The sequence below is a fragment of the Ipomoea nil genome, unplaced genomic scaffold (genome assembly GCF_001879475.1).
Source record: "Ipomoea nil cultivar Tokyo-kokei standard unplaced genomic scaffold, Asagao_1.1 scaffold2926, whole genome shotgun sequence".
NCBI classification, from domain to species: domain Eukaryota; kingdom Viridiplantae; phylum Streptophyta; class Magnoliopsida; order Solanales; family Convolvulaceae; genus Ipomoea; species Ipomoea nil.
This window is the reverse complement of record NW_017619354.1, coordinates 843,007-866,471: the sequence shown is the minus strand read 5'-3', so window position 1 is coordinate 866,471 and position 23,465 is coordinate 843,007. Positions and strand designations below refer to the sequence as shown.

Genomic DNA, 23,465 nt, shown 5'->3' with positions numbered 1-23,465 from the left:
TATTATTATGGAAATAACTCAAATAAGTAAACTAATTATTGATGAGTTAAGGAGTTAATATTGAATAATTTAAATTTAACTAAGAATTAATTTTATAACCTCATGTTTTAGTTCCAAATTAAAATATCAGTTTTGAGGGTTACAATCTAATTTTAAATTTCATATTAATGCAATGATTTAATACTTCAATTCATTTGTATAAATACAGGGTATAGTTGGAACCAAGAAATATACTAAAGAGAAATGTTCTAGCAAATAATAATAATAATAATAATAATAATAATAATAATAATAATAATAATAATAATAATAATAATAATAATAAAAATAATAATAATAATAATAATAATAATAGTAATGACGTTATTTACTATTTTAAAAATAACCTTTTTACCTTAAAGCAATATGCTCGGCCTAAAAATTCGACCTAAAAATTCTGTGACAAAACTAGAATGAAAATATCAAAGTGTAATGATACTTCCATACATTTATTACTGATGAGAAGTTAAATATTTCCCAAAAAAAATCTCATTACATATTCTTGATTTAAAGATGTGTTTTTCCTAATATTTTTTGCAATATATACTAGTGGATGTTATAAAATAAAAAATAAAAAAAAAAATCACAATATTACATTACCTTCAACTTCAGTCTTGCAAGATGTGAGAGACCAAAAATGGAAAGCAAAGGATTGAGGACAGGTAGGTAGTGAATCTATGAATTTAACTAATGGCTTGAAAAAAAAAAACAAAAAAACAAAAAAAAAAAACAAAAAAAAAAAACAAAACAAAACAAAAAAAAAAAAAAAAAAAAAAAAAAAAACAAAACCTTGTCTAGTCTAGATGTGAATATGTGATTGTGACCTTAAAGTAGTTTCATACATAATGTCAAATGCCACCGAACTGAGGTTCGCTAATTAGGTTTGGTGGTGGGATTGTACTTTCTCACTCATAGTATATACACTTGAAAGAACATGCATCAGGTATCCATGTACAGAAATATAGTTTGGGAACTGAGGGAGAAAGATATTTTGTATCCCATATTTGTATATATTTAAAGTAATAAAGCTAAATGTAATGAATAATGATGTTGATGCTTGATTGCCAAATATTCCAACTCAACAAATTTAGAGTTGGGTCATTTTAATTGTGTGTTGATAATATAATTAGATATAATTGTCACAAAATATAATTGGACATTAATACTTTATTTTACACCAAGTCTTTCTTATCATAGAAGGCAAAATAGCGTCAAAAATACTATCAAATGCGAAAGATTATTTCTTCTGATAGAAGGCCAATTCGAGGTCATACAAAGAAAATAAAATTACTCTATTTCTCGTATTAAAGTTGAATGCTATAAAGAGTTAAAGAATAATAGATTTAGTGTCAACAAAAAAAGATGAACAAGAAATAATACTCAAAAACCAAAAATTTAGAATTGAAAGAAAATAAAGAAATTTTTTTTCAACAAGATAATAAAGAAATTTAAAATTTAAAAAAAAGCGAGTCTACTCAACGGCTTCAAGTACTTGGGTACTTATGGATACTACCAACTATATATCTCATGTACAAAGTTTAAATCCATAAAGATATTAATATTCAAATGCACGTCGCAGAATTCCCCTGCTCTATATTATATAATCAAAAACAATCTGCAACGCTAGACATCTTGCCCCTATCTTAACTTTTCAATATTGCTACAATTTTTGTATGCAGGCAAAAAATTTTAAAAATAATATGAAATTAAATGCTTTTGTTTTAGAAGCAATGGATCTCCTTACTGCAGCACTTCACTTCAACTGCTATTCAGAAAGGATTTCATGTCAGTTTTGGGGCAGGTGAAGCGCTCATACCTCTCAAATAAGCATTCCTGACTTGCCTGTTCATCTCTTTTTAAAGTAGAGCTGGCAATTGTTGGACTATCAAACTTTCCGCAAGGCACAATCTAGAAGAGTGTGTTTAAGTCTTAGAAATTAGGAATTCGATCAGCAAAACAGTCATTAAAGAAAACTATGGGAACATATGCATCTTTACTTGGTCATGGACCTCATGGCTAGATATGTCTCCTGTGGCTGCCTTTCTCCTTTTGCTGTCTGTGTTCTCTTCACAACCATCTTCAAAGTTTTGACCTGAACCTTCTGTGTAACACAGCATTGGAGTGTCAGAGGAAAAATAAAATGATTCATTCTAAAGCAAGATAATTTAAGAATGAAACTACTTGTAAAACCCTTAGCAACTCACATCAGGGAGGATAGAAAGGGATATGTTGTTCATTTGTAGATGCTGATATTAGTAATCAATACTGAGGGGTATGAAGTGGCAACAATCTTCTGAGGTCAGGTTATACACTAATATTCATAACCTTACCATCATGGATAAAAAGAGGGAAAACGCAAAAGAAATTATATGCTGCTGGTAAATGTTTAAGTCTAAAATCTCAGGTCAAATAGACATGGCAAGACATGCCCAAAGTTCAGTTATTAGAAGATGTCAGCAGAGCACAGCATGCCTAATTCGCATGAAATGTAGTTGATAACATGGAGACTTGTGGTGTCATTCACTCTATTGAGGGCAAATTTTTGGTAATTCATGTTAAATTAAGAAAATGGGAAGTGTGCTGTTTACTAATGCACATTTTAACATGAAAAATAATAAATATTCGATTTCCATACAACCCCTCCAACCATGTATTTATGTAAATAGCATGCCTCAAATTTCAACATGTTTCAGAGCTACTCGGTAATTGCTTGAGGCAGTTTATAGAAATTGGAAAAAGCAAAGTGCATTTAATGATCTTGCACATGAGTGATGTGGCAACAATAAAATTTTAGAACTAATAAATCAAGTTAGTAAACCCAATAGATGTAGAAGCATAAAATTACAAGGGGGTTGAGTTGAGCTTGCCTGTCATACTGCAAACTGAGTTCTGCAAGTCTGTATGAAGCTCAGATCTTTTTGCAAGTCCACATGGAAATTTTCGCTTTTCTTGCAAGCATTTCTTCTCACTATCTGCCTCATACAGGTGTTGAGCATGAGAACTGGGTGTAGCAGTATAAAGAGCATGCTGATCCCTTTCAATGTTGTTCTTGTTACAACAAGAAGCTTGTAAAGCAGGAAACTGGAAAAAGGAAAAATCTCAACCTAGATTGAATCAAATTTATTTTTAGTTTTTTTCTTCTTGTGCTCAGGGGTGAGAAAGGGGAAGACAGCACAATCAACATAGAAATGCGCTAAATTAATAGAGGGCATTGACTTCTCTAGTAGTTAGAGACATGATCGACACTACAACAAATTAGGTACTCCACCTGTTCGAAAACTCTATCCATTTTGGTTGGCAGCTCCTTGATCACATTTCTGTTATTCTTGTTCTGCTCTGAGCACCTGGAAGGCAAAGTTGACTGGTACAACTGTTTAACAAAGGATGCTTCCAGAATATCAAGATATAAGTTGTGCTTCTCATTTGTCCATCTTGTACAATCACCCTAAAGTGGAAATGCAATGATCATAAATTAGAAAGCCACAAGGAAATGTGAGCAGAAGGTAGTTAAGTACACAATAACTTTGCTAGAATGCATTTTAGATAAATTTTGTCAGTTGCATGATGATTAGTAAAAATATCATTCTTTTTTCATCTTAGTTAAAGATAAAACTATAGTCAGAATATTATCAGTATCACCAATTCTTCCAGTTGACCTAATGAGCCAATGAATCACTAAATCAGTAAAAACTCATTTAAGTAAAAGATGAAGGACAGATAAAAGTGTCATTATGTTGATAATGAGGCTTAGAAAACATGCCATGTTCTTCCTTCCCTTCTAAAGCCACACCATGATGATGCATTTCAATCCTCAAAACAGGTTGATCAATCCATCATTTGTCTATCAATGGCATGAGAGTGGAATGACACAAGACAGATAAAGTAAATAATTAACTGCCAATATATTCAATAATGAGGATATAAAACAGCAGATCTTCTGCTCATTCAACCATAGAGAAACAAACTTAGTAATAACCATTGGATAAATCATAACATTTGACACTTCGCCCAACCCAGAAATACTGACACCTAGTCAGAAAGGAAGGAAAAAAGCAGAGACTTTGCATACAACAAGAACATTTTAGCTCAAGCCTGCATCAAAGTGAAAATACTGCAAGAATAGTAAGTTGCAATCTAAAACCTTTTAGATTTACCATTTGTCTAGTGACAGATGCTCTACAAGAATTACACAACCTACAAATTTTCAGAGTTGATTTATGTTTTAACCATCCAATAGTCTCAAGTCTATTCTTTCTCCCAATCACAGATAAATATAGATCAGGCATGAATTTTAACAAATAGATTTAAAAGTAGAGATCAATCAAGCACATCTATATGCTATGACTCGTACTCTTCGAATTTCTTCTTCTAATCTTTCTAAAACAATACAAAAATCTCCCTCCTGTTCTCTTCCATCTTCTCTCCCACAGTCGAAGTGCACGTACAGCAGAAAACACACAGATTAAATTAAAAATCGTCGCAAATCACAAAGCATCTTAAAGTACTTGTATGCAGAAATTATATAAGCTTAATAAGTACATCAGAAGCACCTAGTACTAAAAATCAGGAAGGATAAAAACTTTGCGAATACCTAAGCACATACTCCGTAGATACACAGATAAACGATGAGAAAAAGTAACGAAATTAAAGCGAATAAGTTCAAAAATATAATTACCAGTCTTGCATTCGCAGTGTGATGTAAAGCATCTCTAAAATTCTCAGGAGTTAAGAAGGCCGCATCAGCGGTCGAACCAGTAAACTCATTGGTACAACTGGGCGACGATGCCGGATTTCCATACCCCGGCGGTGGCGCCGTCCGGTGGCTCTCTTCCATCGGCTTTCTCAGGGAATGCAGATATTTCGAGAGAAAAAAATGCAAAAAATAATACGGAGAAAAAACGAGAAGATGGTTGCGGGACGGATCGTAGGTGCTTGGTTTTCCGGTTTTAGAGGGGTTGTAGGGAGTGGGTCAGTAAAGGCCCCACATGGCGATGCTTTTACACGTGGCACAAAAGTGGAAGCCTGCCAGGTCAGCGGCGGTGATAATATCTCTAACCAATGTCAGCCAGATATTTTTAAGCTCCAACCAGGAACCAAAATCGTTTCCGGATTCCCGGCTTTTTCTTAGTAACCGTACCCGTTTACCGGAACATGCCACTTTTACCTTTTTGGGCTGATGCCTGATGGCAGCAGAAAGTAAAATGACTAAAATCTCTTTTTTAGTACGATTAATTCTGTTACAATACCCGCTTGGACAGCTCAACTGGTCACAGAGGTGAAATTTTGGAAGAATGACCAGGGATTGAGTGGGAGCAACCTCTTAAAATGAGGGGGTTCCTTGAGCACAGGTCTAGCCTCTGTGGTTCATATTCAGTTGAGTTACCATGATTTACATCCTCCCAAATGCTCAGTCGGGATCAGGGTTGGGGTTCAGCCTTTTGGAAGAATTCTGTCACAATGTAATATTGTCAAACTTATGAATTACTGTATAATCTTTCATTTGGCAGAGTCACTTCGTGTCACTAGACTACAAAATCATTGATAAAAAATAATGTAAAAGTTCGTTTGAAATTGCATTGCACGGAGTATAATATTTATATTTGACAATATTTTTAGTTTCTCCTAATTGAAATTGCATCATATTAGTTACATTTATTTTTAAAAATTTGAGAAATACTATTTTTAATAGGGTTATGATGATCTAATTTGAACCAGATATGAAGATAGCTAGATAGCATGAATATGAAAAGTGATGCGGATTTCTTTTAAAGTATGATAATAAGGACAAACGTAAGGTCTAATAAAGTAAAATTACTAATAATCTAAATTAGTATTAAGTTTTAGGCTTATATAACGCAATTTGTATGAACATGTAAAGTGACTTAGCAGATCAAGTGGTCACAATACCACAATCGGTAATCAACAACTAGTTATTAGTTTTTCTAAGTTTTTTAGATCGATTACACCTATATGTATAATATGTTACGTCGATTTCGAGTTAGACTGAGATTTCCCAAGCGAGTCTTTGTGCATTATCAATATCAATTGTAAATATATTTTGAATTTCTTGTCTAATTATCCTATAAGCTTAAAAAGACTGAAAAAATTTTAAGAAGAAAATCAAAGCTAAATAAGGATAAAGAAACACTTCACATTGAAGCTACAGAATTGAAGTTTTCGAGTAGACTAATCAATGATTTGGTAATATTGTTTTAAAATTATTAATATCCGAGGAGATATTTTTAAAAGTGGATAATCACATCTATGTCAAGCTTCTTTGGTTGAGACGTCACAGATAAATCATTTTCGTTATCTTATAGAAATGTGTTAAATCATTGCTCATTATTTACTTAGATTACTCTTTTGGGGAAAAAAAATATCTCAACTCCTATGTAAATAGTATATATTGTCCCAGATATTTTTGAATTCTATGCTAATCCTTTAGCCCTGTCATCAATTGTAAACCATATATAGTTTGGAGGTATTCATTTTTTTTTTATATATCTTTAAAAATCATGATATTTACAATTTATTCATTATTTTGTTTACATTTCTACAATTTCAATTCACTTTCAATAATAATAATAATAATAATACCTGTACTACATTAAAAAGTACATAAATAATGTACTTTAAGTATATTAAAAATATACATTTTTATTTATGGTCTATACAATTTTGTGGACCATAGTGAATGAATGGAATAATAATTGCTTAACTTGTACGCACTACACAATTAAATGAATATTAAACAAAAAAATTTTATTTTTTAAAAAGAAAGGGGTTAATCATGTGACATGTGATCAAACACATGTACAATAACGTGAGAAGAAAATCACATGAGAATGCTAGTTCTATATCGAGAAACGTGATTAATAAGGTAAGAACCTTGATGTATATATAGTTAATCCTTGTACAATAATGTGATGAGAAGAAAATCTTATGGGAATGCTGATTCTATATTTAAAAAAAAAAAAAAAAACATATTTAGTCCCTATCGTTATGATTGATGTTTAGATTTAATTATTCAATTACTTGGAGGTAAATTTAATATTTCAATTATTATTAAAGTGACATATCTTGTCCTTTGAAGACTAAATTTATTACTAATATATTCCACTTTGATAATAACTAAATATGCATCACAAATATTTTTTTTTTTGAAAAAGTAAAATTCATTCATTCAATCATCGTCAAGAACAGAAACAAGATAATGGGGTGGTGAATCCAGCCACTCCCCAAGACCTGACACAGAAACGGCATCTCGTGCTATTAAGTGGACCGCACGATTCGCAGATCGTCTAACACAATTGAAGTTGACCCCGTTAATCAAAATGCATCACAAATATTTGAGAAACTAAATCTACACCACAATCATAATTTATAACTGAAGAATTATATTAAGTCTACATATTGATTATAATCGAGGGATTATAAGCGTCATTTTTTTTGTTCTTATAATGAAAATTAAGAAGATTAACTCTGTCGGCATGTAGTGACCTTTTTCATGTAGAAGGTCATGAGATTGAGCCTCAGTGCAGGTTACCTGCTATCCGGTAAAATTGCATATATTCAGAGTGTTCAGTGACTTAATTTAAAAACTATTGACTGCAAGCCTGCAAGGCCAAAATTATGATAATGAACCGTACCATTTTATTAAGTTTTCGAAAAGACACTATCAGTACGTTGTTTTCTGCAAACAGATTTAAAAAATATCTTACAGTTGTAGGAGCTTAGATTTAATTTGCTCCTAGCTGGTTTGAAGTCTTACATGCCGTATAGTTGCAACGAGTAAATTAGAGAAAAAAAAATATAATTTTGTGAGAAAGGAATAATGTGAGAATAAAGTAGAAATTTAGATTGTTTGGTATACGTACTATAATAGAATTGTTCAGAATTTTATTTATAGTGTTTGGTATATATGATTATTAAAATAAATCTACAAATTTAATAAGGGTCAATAAAGTTATGTCACTAACAGAAATTAAAAAATGTTAGTGCAGTTGTTTGTTGAAATGAATGATTCGTATTATTTTGATTTTTGTATTTTTATTATTTTTCTAATTTTACCCTCTACTATATCATCATTTATTTTTCCTAAATACCCTTGTATTTCGTCAGTGTAAACTTTAATAACGGGATATTCCGTTAACTATTTATTATTATTAACTTACTCATTAATTTTTATAAGGAAGCTAGATCTTAGGTTCGATCAAATCAAAAATTCATTTATGGCGGAAGTGACAACCAGAAGAAGCAACACAAATTAATAGAGTTTTGTGTTGCAAAAACTATTCTTATGTACTATCTAGTGAGGGTGCTTCCCTCTAAATTGCTATTATTGTACCGGTTAATCCAACATTTCTGTCAGATGTCATAGTTATGCATTTTTAAAATATATATACTAGCTAGTTACCACACACGCATTGCGCAAATATTCTGATGCCCAATGTGTATTTTTAAATTAGTGTTCAGATTTTATCAAAATATCATTTGGTATCCTGGCGTATATCAATGCAAGATTATCAAATTTTTCATAAAAGCAAATATTTCAAAAATGCATATCTATGACCTGTGACGAAAATGTTGGATTAACTGGTGAAATAGCAATTTTAGAAGGAAGCACCCTCACTGGCGTGATCCATGCTTCCTCGATCTTGTTTTCACTCCCGCTAAAAATGAATTATTGATTTCATCTAGTTCCCTGATGTGTTTCACTACAATTTTAGTGTCTTGGCACATTGCGCCTTAAAAAGCATAATTACATCCTCATTCCCCCAAAAGACAATGATAATATATATATATATATATATATATATATATATATATATATATATATATATATATATATATATATATATATATATATATATATATACTAGTTTTTTACGCGCATTGCGCGATTGGGGTAATGCCCAATGTTTTTTTTAAATAAATACTTTAAAGTATATTAAGGCAGGATTATATTGAAATTGTTCATGCGATAATTGAATGTTGAATTTGCGTATTTAAATAGGTAATTCTTCTCCCAAAGGTTGAGTCTCCAACCCCAAGGGTCCCCCACACTCCGACCCGACAGAGCATTGTGGGAGGTTGTAAATGCTAATACGCACAAGGAATCTGCCCACTTTGGACATAATTCCCGCATGGGTTGATCCATAACCCTGCTTTGGATGGGTTAAATAGGTAATTCTAAGTTTACAAATGCAAGATAATATAGTCAAGATTGATTATAATTGTCAATAAAATAATTGTACATGTATGGTTGAAACCAAATATGGGACATAAGGGAGAACAAATAAAATTAGGGCATAAAATATTAAATATATACTAATATTGTTTGAGGAGATTCCGACATTAGGATTTGTTGTTAAGTTCTATTAAGACTTTAATATTATAATTAGATTAATGGTGTAGTTATAATTCTATATTAGACTTCTCAGTACTGATTCGTATGGAATTAGCACGACCCGACGATCAAATTCTTGGTGGGAATCATCAACTTTTAATATTAGAATTAGACTAACGGTGAATTAACGGAAAAATTAAATTGATAATCATATAATTAAAGATAAATTAGAAAATCTTAAAAGAAAAAAGTTAAAACCTGAACAATATGAACCATTCATTTGATTTAATAATTTGGCTATCATTTTTTCTACCCAATGTTAATAATTAAATAAATTCGCTGGTTAAATCCGCTAGTATAATCCGCTAATGCTAACCCCTAACTGCTGATTGTCAAACAAGGACATTGCGAGGTAGTTCTCACTTCAATTTGTTGTGTGATTTGAATACTCTCTTTGTCACAAAATCTCTCAAAGTAGTTAATATGGTTGGCTTTATTAATTATATTTTTTTTTAATTTTTTCATGGTATTAATAAAATACTTGGTAAATAAATATATAGCATTATTTTGTATTATAACTTTGATATTTAATTAGAAAAATACTGCACAAAAAAAGATAATAAATAATATAGTGAATATAATCAATTGATGAATTTGAATGTAAAAATTTTTACATTTGAGAAAAATAAAGACAATATAACTAATGAAAATATTTCTTTTAATTAATTTATTGATATTTAATATTTTTTTTCACTGAATAAAGACATTGTAAGGATAATGTAGCGAATATAATCAATTAATAAATTTGAATATAAAAAATTTTTATATTGAAGAAAAATAAAGACAATATAACTAATAAAAATATTTCTCTTAGTTAATTTATTGATAATGAATAATTTTTTTTTTTGAATAAAGGCATTGTGGACACATAATTATAAATTAAAGAAATGCATATGTATTATTTTTTGTTGTAACTACTAAATTATTATTTATATAATTTAATAAGAGTAAAATAGAGTACTAATTATGCCAACTTTGATTGGGATGAGATTCGAACCTAAGACCTTTTTCTATTGAAATCAATGAGTAAGTTAACGGTGAACTAACGGCAATTTTTAAAATTTTAACGGAATTAGTAACGGTGTGTGGGTATTTTAGGAAATTTTAGTATAAAATTTAAATCTGATCAATCTTTCAATCAATTTGAGCCATTCATTTAATTAAAATCTGTGACCGCCATTTTTTCTACCCATTATAGGCCTAACTCTCTTGGGCTCTTATTAGTATAGTATAGTATATATATATATATATATATATATATATATATATAAGCAAAAAGAAGTAGGGTAAAAAAAATTTCGTCCAAGTGTGAATGCATTAATTGTGTTCACATTCACATTAACTGTGTTCACATTTGGGATTTTTATGGTTTTGGGTTGTGTTATGGATTGGGCTTTTTGCTTGGGCTAAAACAAAATTGATATATTAATATATGTATAGTTTTGGCCAAGATAGGATTTATTTTAAATAAAAAAAAGTTATATTTTATATGTTTTTAATTTTTATACTATTGTAATGCTTATACTTAAAAATGTCAATTAAGAATGTTTTGGGGTGGTTTTATTGTATCATTTAATGAAATTTATTTATACTCAATTGATGCATGAAAGATTTTTGCAAGCAATAATTTTACATATATATGTAAAAGCCATAGCTATATATAATCGATAAGATAATTTGTATTAATATTAAAATGTATTTAACAAAGTTAACAATTAAATTAACTTACGAAATTTACACTAACTAATCGTGTTATTCTTTAATTGGTATAATTTATACGAATTATATAATTTAGAGGATGTCAAAAAATTAATTGATAAATTTGTTAAATTAATAATAATTGGTGCATTGCATGCGACAATTACTAATAAAATTTAAAAGAGTATAATGTATAGTATAAATATGTGCTGTGTGGCATGTTGCGGTAGTAGCTAGCTAGGGCGGCTAACCCCATCCCAGAAATTTTACCCCTTTCTAAAAGCATCCACACTTGTGCATATTGTGGGGAGATTTCAGCATTAATTCTTCCCTACATGAGATAATAACTAGTGTGGAGGGGGGATAATTGAAAAAGAATTGTCCTGCAAATGTGAGGATATTGTCAAAAAAAAAAAAAAAAAAAAAAAAAAAAAAAGAAGAAGAAGCAAGGCTGTGCGCGTTCGTGCACAGCCTTGGGCAAAAGCCGGGCGCGTGCACTGCACGCGTCTGATTACTTTTTTTTTTTTAATTTTTTTTTGTTTCGTTTTGTTTTGTTTTTTTTTTTTTTTCTCTCCCCTCCCACATTCTCTTTCCTAATCACTCTTACATTATCCTCCCATTCTCCCCAACCAATGTGGATGCTCTAAATGACATGGAAGAGAGAGAATACATTTTTTATTCTTTTTTGATGCATGTGTATTGAAATTGGAGAGAGAATTGCTAAAATAGAAATAGGAGAGAGAATTTACTAATGAAAGAAAAAGCTGCAAAAGGACAACTGCACAACTTTTTATGTCTTTTTTATTTTTATTATTTCTTTTAATATTATTTTATTATATACAAAATTGATGATGTGGAGGTGGGGCCCATTTTAGAAAGTGAGAGAAATTTTTGGTCCCACCTCCCCATCATCAATTTTGTATATAATAAAATAATATTAAAAGAAATAATAAAAATAAAAAAGACATAAAAAGTTGTGCAGTTGTCCTTTTGCAGCTTTTTCTTTCATTAGTAAATTCTCTCTCCTATTTCTATTTTAGCAATTCTCTCTCCAATTTTTTTTTTGAATACAGAGGAAGGGTGAAACCCCGGGGAACAAACAAAACTAGTCACCGCGGACAAAAGAAACTCCTAGACAATCTTTACGGATATACTCCGCGAGTTCGTCATTGGGGCAAAAAAACAAGATGGCCAACTCGTTGTCCGGAGCATAATTCTTTGCAAGCCAATCCACCGGTTGGTTTTGTTCCCGCAAAATGTGGCAGCATTTGACATTCCAGTTCTTCATGATCCACGCCTTACACTCAGTAATAACATTACACAGGGTTCCACCACCTTTGGTGTCAAAAAGAGGGTCATTAATATACTTGACCACGTTGACAGAATCACTCTGGATCACGATGTTAGAGAAGGTCAAACTCCACGCGACTTTGAGCCCGGCAAGGACGGCACGGGCTTCCGCAACTTCGGCCGAGCACCATCCTAAATCCTGCTGGAAACCGGCGATCCAATCTCCATTATAGCTTCTTAAAATGCCTCCACAACCCGCCGAATGGGTTCTCGGTTTGCAGCTGCCGTCAACGTTGATGGCGATCCAATTTTCCTCCGGCTTCTCCCAACACATCAGAGACCTGGTCTGGTTATCGGGAAAACTGTTCGAAATTGGTCCCCTCCAAAGAGCTTTGTGAACATTGAGACAATAATCCTTAATAATTTCCACCTTTCGATTAGTGTGGATAACCTCGTTCTTGAAAATATGGGAGTTCCTCCACTTCCAGATCATCCACAAGGAAATACTGAAAGCAACATTCCAGCTTTTGAAGCCATATTTAGCTCCATTGATCCTTAAGTTGTCCACCAACCAAATCTTCCAATCCAAGCAGAGATCCCTATCCATTAGATAAGAGGGGATAAGAGCTTTCCAGACTTTAAGAGCAGCAGGGCAAGATCTCAAGACATGGTTGATATTCTCGCTGCTTTCAGGGCAAAGGTGGCAGACGTCATTGGCTGCCATATGTCTCCTCACGCGCTCGGCATTGCAAAGGATGCTGCCATGCATCACCAACCATAGGAAGAATTTAATCCTATTCGGCACTCTTAATCTCCAAATGATCTCCCAAGGGATGTTGTCAGCTTGAATGCTCTCACCAACGGATATGTTATAAGCTGAGCTGACTGAAAACTTCCCTGAAGGATTCTTGTGCCAAGAGACATTATCCCTTATGTTGGGACCATTAGATAGGAAAACACCCCTAAGGATGTTGATATAATGAAGCGGCAGTAGCATGACAAGGTGAGGCAGGTCCCAGCCAAAATTGACATTCCAGTAATCTCTTACCAACCTCTCTCTTTCCCTGTCAGGGATGACAAAGGTAGCGACCTCTATCAGAGTGACATCTCCGAGCCACTTATCGCTCCAGAATTTTGTGTTTTGGTCGTACCCAATAGAACACCGGATCCCCTCCTTTAAGATCGGGGCAGCCCTCGAGATTCCTTTCCACACATTTGAGCTCTTGAAAGCCAGGAGAATCCCATTGATGTTAGGATAGTCTCTAAAGTATCTAGCTTTAAGGACGTTTGTCCAGAGAGGACCGTCTTCTTTCATTAATCTCCACCCGAGCTTCGTGAGGAAGGCAAGGTTCATGTCATGCGTACTTCTGATGCCAAGCCCTCCCTCCTTCTTGGGTTTAGTTACTTTATCCCATCCAACCAAATGGCATCCACTGTTATTGTCTGAGTCTCCCCAAATGAACCTTCGATCTTTCCTGTCAATGTTATCACAAAGACCTTTGGGGAGTAGATTAGTTTGCATAGAGTAATATGGTATAGCATTTAAAACCGAATGAGCCAAAAAAGAATAAAAAATGTATTCTCTCTCTTCCATGTCATTTAGAAAGGGGTAAAATTTCTGGGACGGGATTAGCCTAGGAATTGAAGGAGAAGGTATTAAGGTTTGACTTTAATTAATTTGTTGTTGAAGTAATTTAAGATGTCGTACCACATTGGGGCTTCAACATACGAAACAATAATGGAAAACTTGGGAGGAGAAAGAAAAAACACTTACAAAGGTGAAGAAAAGCTGGTGGAGGAGGAGGCCGGTGGCGGCGGCGGCCGCTCCAATCAACCCTTTCAGCACAACCGCCACCGCATTATTCCGAGTAACGTTGTCAAAATTGTTGTTCTTTTTATGATCGTAATATCGTCGTGTCTCCTTCTTTATCGATTCACCTCTGCCAGACAACTCTTCCCCAACCTCTCCTACTTCAAACATGAAAACTTTTCTGCTACTTCATCTCCTTCTATGCACAGTACTGCTCCCAACAAAACCATTCCTTCTTCATTCACGGTAAGTTATTCAACCCCAACCACCATCAACATGTTTTTGTTTTTATTTTATTTATTTTAATGTTAATGATCTTATAGAGTTTAACACACTATAGAATTTAGTTAGGGCACTTTTGAATTTCGTAAGGTTTATTTATAATTCTATATATATAGTACGTTTTCATCTTTAATTATTTTTTGCTGTTGAGATTTTTTTTTTTTTAGTACTATTGACTCTATTACAAGGTAGTATATGTTCTATACTTTCTCAAAATACTGTCGTCCAAAGAGTCAATATCCCACTACCGGAGTTCAATCCAGTGACATTTTCTCAGGGGGAGCCACAGAAATGCTATCTAAGGCACAAGGTGCTTGGCGTTTAGGGGTGTTCATTCGGTTAACCGTTCGGTTAACTGAACCGTTTTAACCGAACCGAATTAATCGAAATTTTTTTTGCCTTAACCATTAACCGAACCGAAATGCGCTCTACCGAATTAACCGAACCGAACTTTTTTTCGGTTAATCGGTCGGTTAACCGATTCACCGAAATTTTTAACCCTAAAATTGAAAATCCTAAAAATAACTCCTAAAATAATAAATTCAATTAAAATAAAATACATATCATAATAAATTCATATCAAAACATACAAAAATAATACCATAAGTCCATAATCCATTTGACTATTTAGGATTTTAGTACATATTATATATTTATATTTAATATTTAATATATTATATATATATATTCCAAAATTCGGTTAACCGTTCGGTTAACCGACACTTTCGAACCGAATTAACCGTTAACCGAATTTTGGGAAAACCTTTAACCATTCTCCGAACCGAAATATTTCGGTTAAAAAACGGTTAACCGAATTATGTCGGTTCGGTCGGTTAACCGAAATTTCTCCGAAATTTGCACACCCCTATTGGCGTTGTTGATGAGATTTATTTATTTTAATGAAAATTTTAATTTTAAAGGTGGAAGTGGAAATGCATTAATTAAACAAGTTATTATTTTCCAACCAAATGATGTTGAGATTTCAATGATTTAATTTGAAAGGAAAATATTATATTAACTCTTATTTTATGCTTAAATTTTTTACTTTGAAACTCAAATTTTATACATTTTTATTAAAATCTACATGATGAAGATAACTTTATCATTATTTGGTAAGTAAGAGTGAAAGAGTAAAAATTGAAAGAACAAGTAGTAGAATTCAATTTAAATGTAATATTGTACCCAATGACTTTGTAGTCTAGTGGCACGAAGTGACTCTCCAAATCGAAAGTCATGGGTTTAAGTCTTAATGGGGTATTGACTGAGATTTTGGAAATTTGTTTTTTGTGATGTATGCGTAGACTCTTAGTCTTTAATTTCATTAATTCTCTTACGTTTCTCTTTCATTAATTTCTTCTTTTTACTTTTCAAAAATTTTTGTAATGTTTTCTTTAATTTTAAACCTTGAATTATTTATTGGCATGGAAGTTTAAGAGATTTTGGAAATTTGTTTTTGTGATGTATACGTAGACATTCTTTTTACATTTTCGAAAATTTGTGTAATGTTCACTTTAATTTTAAACCTTGAATTTATTGGCATGAAAGTTTAATTAAGAGATTTTGGAAATTTGTCTTTAATTTCAGTAATTCTGTTACCTTTCTCTTTCATTAATTTCTTCTTTTTACTTTTCAAAAATTTTGAACTATTCAAATTCTTTGTACCATGGAGATTTTGTATTTTGTGTTTTCATTATTTAATATAGATTCCAAATTTAGCCAATGACCTTGTGATCAAGTATCATGGAGTAATTCTCTCATGTCATGAGTTCAAGCATCAATGGGGCGAATAGTATTCAGAAAAAGTTCAAATTTAAGAAATCTTATCTCTTCTGCCCTCGATATATACACACATACACTATACATTTATGTAATTTCGTAATATCCCTAAACTTACCACTTATTATTAAAGAACAATTTTTCATTAATATATATATATTTGAAATTTTATGGGGAGGTGATGGTTGCTCAAGTCAAATATTAAAACATACAATTAATTTAGTTGGCAGTGACAGTGTACTCTCATTCTTTAAGAAAGATAGAGAGTTCAAAATCATTTCTCCTACGAAAAAATTAATATTCCCAGCACTAGAAGACTAATCTGAGTATGTACCGTAGATTTAATTTTAATAACTAAAAAAATGATACAAATTAAAAGCAGTGAGATAATAATTAATAAGCCATTTAATTATCTTCTTATGAATTTCATTTGTAAAAATATTAACTAGGACAAGGTGGTGGAGAAGAGTGTAGAGAAAGTGTTGGAGAAGGCAGCTATGGCAAACAGAACAGTGATCATAACAACCTTAAACGCAGCATGGACAAGGTCGGGCAGCATATTTGATCTGTTTTTGGAGAGTTTTAGGATTGGGAACCAAACAGAAGGGCTGTTGAAGCACGTGGTAGTGGTGGCCTTGGACAAAACCGCTTACGCTCGCTGTCGTGAGTTACACCCTCATTGCTACGCCTTGAGCACCGGCGGAGTTGACTTCTCCGGCGAGGCGCATTTCATGAGCCAAGACTACTTGAAGATGATGTGGAGGAGGATTGACTTTTTGCGGATGGTTCTCGAAATGGGATATAGCTTCATTTTTACGGTAGGTAGATACATACATACATACATATATATTAGCATATCTAGCAATGGGTAGATAAGAGATCAGATTATTGGGCGGAGATCGTGAAGGTCAAGTTCAACATCATGTCTCTCGAAAATGTGATCACTAAGTAAATAAAGTTGAGCATTTGTTATAAGTTATAACTGTTTTTTGTAGATGACCAGAAAAATCCTACAAAGATTTGAAGTGTGGGTAAATTCCGCCTTATATCCCTACCCGTCAAAACATTGCAAGGAACTAAACTAGTTTAGGTTACCCATAACTGACTCACCGGCTCAAACCAAGGAGCAAAGGATTCGAACTCGTAACCTTATGATTACAAGCGTAGATCTCTTGCTATCTTGGTTAGGGTTACCCCGTAAGCTATAACTTTTGAGTAGCGGTAAGCACGCCAAGTCTAGCAATTGGTAATTAGGGGATTCTTTGGCCGAGACCAGTGAATGGTCAAATCTAGCACCATCTCTTTCTTAAATGTGATGGAGATATAAGAAAATAAAATTACACCTTCATTATAAGCTCTAGCTTTTGTTGTAATAATAAACGTTTCATCTTAACAGTTTTATATTAGACTGTCTTACATGAATTTTTATATTTTTTAATAGGACGCTGATATAATGTGGCTTCGCCAACCATTCTCACATTTCTACCCGGACACCGACTTTCAAATCGCATGCGACCACCACTGGTCTGACTCTTCCGACCTAAACAACTCCCCAAACGCCGGCTTCAACTACGTAACATCAAACAACCGCTCCCTCGAATTTTTCAAATTCTGGTACAAATCGAGGGAAGCTTTTCCGGGGAAGAACGAACAGGACGTGCTAAACATAATCAAATTTTATCCTTTCATTAAACAGATTGGGTTTAAAATAAGGTTTCTGAACACGGCTTACTTCGGAGGGTTTTGTGACACCAACTCAGACCTTAATCTGGTGTGCACGATGCATGCCAATTGTTGTTTTGGTCTTGACAACAAAATTCATGACCTTAAAATGGTTATTGATGATTGGAAGAATTATATGGGATTGGGCAGCAACGAGAGGACATCCAGGCTACAAACATGGACCGTTCCAAGACGATGTGGGTATATATAATGCATGCAGTGCATTTGCGGATTTGTAGTAGATTTAGTTAATGTTGTTGTGTTGAAATATTGTATGTATTGACAATTTAAATTAGGGAAAAAGGTCAAATAAACCCTGAAATATTAGTTAAAAGTGCAATTAAGCCCTCCAACATTTAAAAAAAAAAAATTAATTGAACACACAAATTTGTCATTTTGATTCATTCAAACCCAAATGACCGGTTGTTCACTTGAAATAACCGGTCATGGAAATTCCGTTCAACATTCCGGCGCCGTCGAGCGTCATGCTACTGGCATCTTTTCCAAACATCTGCTCATCTTCTCCGTTGGCGTCTGCTCCAAACATCTACTCGAATTCTCCAACGGAACTGGAGAAGACGAACGGAGACGACGGTTGGAGAAGACGACCGGACCGTTCGTTTTCTCCACCGGAGAAGATGAACAGAACCAAAACAGACGGTTTGGTTGTGCCGGCGAAGGTGATGGTCATTTTTCAGGCGAAGGTTGCTGTAAGTTAAGCATTTTGGGCGGTGAATAACCATTACCAGTAAACATGGTCTATTTGATCTATTTATTTTGACAAGTTTGTGTGTTCAATTGAACTTTTTTAATGTTGGAGGGCTTTATTGCACTTTTGGCTAATATTAGAGGGTTTATTTGACCCTTTTCCCTTTAAATTAAAGGTTGCAAACTAAATAAAGCAAGAAAGACAATTATTTTATGGACAACCACAATGTTTCATATTTGATTTTATGTAGTATATTCGATTTCTTGATCTGAGCCGGATATGGACAATCTAAGCTATTTTACTTCATTCTGATTTTTTGTCGATTAAGATTATAAGGCGAACTTCATCTCGATACACCTTGAAAAAGCAGTTATGAACTTTTCCGTAATTCAACATAAGGGAATTGCTATTAGATAGGTTGGTTTTGAGGTGCAAGGAATATGTTAGAAATCCAAAAATGCCATCAAAGAAAGGTAATCTTTAGGCCTACAATATGAGAATAAATGTATTGCGTGGGCCTGATTATAATATTAAATTGAATGCTTCATATCGTTGCTAATATCATGGGCCGATCTATAATGGGCAGTTCGGGGGCAAGTGCCTCTCAATCATTATTGTGTGGACCATATTTTGTATATGATAAAATAATATACATTCAGTAAAAAAAAAAATGTATATTCAGTACAAAAATAATGTACATTATATTCAGGGGATGCACATTATTTTTGTACTGAATGTACATTATATTGTATAATGTACATTCAATATATTAAAAATATACTTTTTGTTATGGTCCATATAACATTGTGTGGATCATGGTCCATACAATAATTTGCCACTGCCCCCACTCCCATCATCGTACATTCGTACCCCATCCCCATATATACGTAAAAAGACTCTTATTCTCATGAATAAAAAATTTAAAAAGGTTCAAGTTTTTCCGACCAATTTCTACCAATGATTTGGCCGGAAAGACCAAATATGCTAAAAAAAAGCATAATTAAAAGGACTAAATTGTTAATTTTAAAAGTTATGGAGCGAAATTAACACACCCTTTATAGTAATATGACCAAAAGTGTAATTTACTCATTTGTTAAATTAATAATAGTCCATGCATTGCACGAGACACTTACTAGTAACTACTTAAAAATTGACATCTGACTCTCCCCCACGAAATTCCGTCCAACTATCCATTCATTCTTATTAATCCGTCATCATCTGCACAAATCATAAAATCACTCACATGTAAGAATTGCATAACTACACATTCATAACTTCATAAGTATAAATCCAGAATTGCATAACTACACATCCATAACTTCATAACTACACATCCAGAATTGCATAACTATACATCCAGAATTGCATAACTATACATCCAGAATTTCATAACTACAAATCCAGAATGAATGAACTAAAAAATGAATAACATAATATTGTTGCTGGGAATCGAAACTGATTTTTTTAAAAAGTAGGATGCGCGTTTTGATGCAAAACGACGTCGTTTTTGCATCAGTATGCACCATGCATGGTGCATGGTGCATACGGATGCACATCATAATTAGACGCAGTGGGCCGATATTATTGGGCCGTAGATGGATCGAAGGGGGAGCAGGCCGATGGTGTGGGGTGCCGTAGGAAGGGTGGCCGGAGGGGGTCGCCGGCTGCGGTGCTGCCCCCAGCTGGCGACGGCGCGCCCAGCGCCCCCTCGCACGGGAGGCGGCGCGCGGTACCATGGGGCCGCGTGCGGGGTGGCACAACGCATCGACACAGCTCTCGGGCGTACGTGCTCCGATGGACGCGGAAAGTCGCGGGCGTAGCAGTGTTACGTGGGACACGTGGACGGCAGAGGATAGGGAGAGTACACTATAAATAGGGGATCTGGATTCCTAACGAGGGACAACAAGAGACACAACAAGCACTATGGTCTAGCGGCGGTTCTGGTCTCATTCTCTCAATCCATCTGTTTGGGTTCAATTCCTCTCAGTAACATATTCGGCTATAGCCCATCCTTTGTATATTTAGGCGAGTATCTCGGGCTTTTACGCATTATTTTTAATAGGTAAATCTATTACTTTTCCGCCCGTGTTCTACACTCCCATACCCGATTCCTATAAAACCATCAAAATATATTTTATTAAATACTTTATTATATTTACTTAGAGTTCTACTACATAGACTCATAAAATTCTACTCCTCATTTATACTCTCTGAGGTGGTAAATCATGATTGATTATTTTCATCATGTAAGTCCACGGAAAAATGTCTACATCAAAAATATGTGAGAGAAAATACAAATTAAAAATTTAAAATGAAAGTACACCAAGTATTTTCCATTTACTTATACGTTTATGATCAGTTAATTTATAAAATAATCGATGATAATAACAAATTTTATTTTAACCAATGTCACATCAAACAATTATCATCTTCTTCTTTTTTTGGTGCGCCAAACAATTATCATCTTGCTTTAATGATATGTCATCGAAATAAAACAAAAAAAAAAAAAAACGTGTCACGGGTTTAGACTTTAGAGCATCAGGTGGCACATCTTCTTTTTCTTGCGTGCCTTCTTTCCCTTGGCTAGTTAACTACACAACTAAACTCCAACTATATTAAATATACCTTATCTTGCTTTCGGTATCTCCATGCCTAATTGCCTATACTTCATATTGAAGCAACATTAACTACCGGCGGTGCTATGTTCCCTCAATTGTTTGATACTACCAAGACTTTCATGTATATTATTCATTTATATTGGTGTCATCAGTGACATCAAATCCTTAGCTTCTCCGGAGAGAACGAAGAATCTCTTCACTTTTCCAGTAACTGTAAGAAGCTTTAATAGGCTTCCCCACTACAAAAATTCGTAATTTTTCCGCCATTGATTGAGAGAGAGAGAGACCCAGAGATTCAAGCTAGCTTCAATGGATGAGGTTCATATTTTCTTGTTTCCTATGATGGCTCATGGCCATATGATCCCCACCTTGGACATGGCGAAGCTGTTCGTGTACCGCGGCGCCAGAGCCACCGTCATCACCACCCCTCTCAACGTCCCCTACCTCACCAAAGCCATCCAACAAATCAACCATCTGGGCATCGAAATCGCCCTCCAGGCGATCAGGTTCCCGGCGGCGGAGGCCGGGCTGCCGGAAGGGTGCGAGAGGATGGACCAGCTCACCTCCGACGATCTGGTCCCCAAATTCTTCAAAGCCACCGCCATGCTTCAAGAGCCGCTGGAGAAACTCCTCCAAGACTGCCGCCCCAACGCCCTCGTCGCCGACATGTTCTTCCCGTGGGCCACCCACGCCGCCGCCAAATTCGGCATCCCCAGATTGGTGTTCCACGGAATCGGCTACTTCGCGCTGTGCGCCGCCGAAAACGTGCGGGCCTACAAACCTCACCACAACGTTTCCTCGGACTTGGAACCTTTCCTCGTCCCGGATCTCCCGCACCAAATCTATCTCACGAGATCCCAGTTGTCCCGCCACGACCGCGAGGATTCTGAAACGTATATGACCAAATTGCTTCAACAAGTTAAGGAATCAGAGTCCAAAAGCTATGGAGTTATCGTCAATAGCGTCTACGAGCTTGAACCCGAGTATGCCGAGTATTATACCAAAGTACTGGGGAAAAGAGCGTGGCATATCGGCCCTCTTCTCCTCTGCAACACAAAAATCGAAGAGAAAGCCCTACGGGAAAAAACAACAACGTTGTTAACACCACCCCCATCTACCGAAAACCGACACGACATCTTGAAATGGCTGGACACCAAGAAACCAAATTCTGTAATCTACGTATGTTTCGGAAGCATGTCCCACTTCACATCCTCGCAGCTCCACGAAATCGCCGTGGGGTTAGAGGCATCGGAGCAGCACTTCATCTGGGTGGTGCGTAAGGACGACAAAGACCCAGAAAACGAGGAATGGCTGCCGGAAGGGTACGAGGAGAGGGTACGAGGGAAAGGCATGATTGTCCGAGGGTGGGCCCCGCAAGTGCTGATCCTCGACCACGAAGCCACGGGAGCATTCGTGACCCATTGCGGGTGGAACTCGACTCTGGAAGGAATATGCGCGGGGGTGCCAATGGTTACATGGCCGATGTTCGCGGAGCAATTCTATAACGAGAAACTGGTGAGTAGAGTTTTGAAGGTGGGAGTTGAGGTTGGGGCGAAGCAGTGGAGCAGAGTGACGGCGGATGTGAAGGGGGAAGCGGTGGCGCAGGCGGTGGTGAGAGTGATGGTGGGTGAAGAAGCGGAGGGGTTTAGGAGTCGAGCGAGAAGCCTGAAGGAGAAAGCACTGAACGCCATTGAACCTGGTGGATCGTCTTACTCTGCTCTAAACGCCCTGTTGAAGGAGTTGAGCACAACAAAATAGACACGAACAAAACCTTGTACTCGCAGATGTATCTTTGTTTTAATTATTCTAGTATTGGAAATTATTATAAACATACATAAGCATCTATCAAGCAACTGCTTTTTCATTTGTATTGTTCTTTAAAAGATGAGAAAATAGCAATTTTTCCAGTTAGATTATATATTTATAGCACTTTTTTGTTTGAATTATTTAAGTAGTTATTTTCTGAGACGTTAAATGGACATATTTATTTTTAAAATAAATATTTCATTTATTTTTTTTCTAATGACCACAATTTGGCTCAAACCATACAAACACTATAGCTACCAAATCGAAATATTTCAATTACAATTTAGAATCGAAACCCGATATTTA

At 34.7% G+C, this 23,465-nt stretch overlaps 3 protein-coding genes across 3 annotated transcripts; 2 read left to right on the top strand and 1 right to left on the bottom strand.

Annotated features, from left to right (window-relative positions):
- Positions 1–1,522: 1,522 nt before the first annotated feature.
- LOC109162138 lies at positions 1,523–4,972 on the bottom strand. The gene is made up of 5 exons (XM_019310849.1): positions 4,715–4,972; positions 3,308–3,484; positions 2,907–3,120; positions 2,037–2,140; positions 1,523–1,947 (listed from the first exon to the last, which is right to left on the bottom strand). The coding sequence occupies exons 1-5, from the start codon at positions 4,871–4,873 to the stop codon at positions 1,798–1,800; spliced, it is 804 nt and encodes a 267-aa protein (XP_019166394.1). The 5' UTR covers positions 4,874–4,972; the 3' UTR covers positions 1,523–1,797.
- Positions 4,973–14,141: 9,169 nt separating this feature from the next.
- On the top strand, positions 14,142–18,237 carry LOC109161657 (uncharacterized protein At4g15970-like). The gene is made up of 3 exons (XM_019310148.1): positions 14,142–14,492; positions 16,754–17,122; positions 17,746–18,237. The coding sequence occupies exons 1-3, from the start codon at positions 14,175–14,177 to the stop codon at positions 18,235–18,237; spliced, it is 1,179 nt and encodes a 392-aa protein (XP_019165693.1). The 5' UTR covers positions 14,142–14,174.
- Positions 18,238–21,455: 3,218 nt separating this feature from the next.
- Positions 21,456–23,219, top strand: LOC109162104 (scopoletin glucosyltransferase-like). The gene has a single exon (XM_019310795.1). It carries the CDS (start codon positions 21,663–21,665, stop codon positions 23,109–23,111), a length of 1,449 nt encoding a protein of 482 aa, XP_019166340.1. The 5' UTR covers positions 21,456–21,662; the 3' UTR covers positions 23,112–23,219.
- The last annotated feature ends 246 nt before the right edge of the window (positions 23,220–23,465 follow it).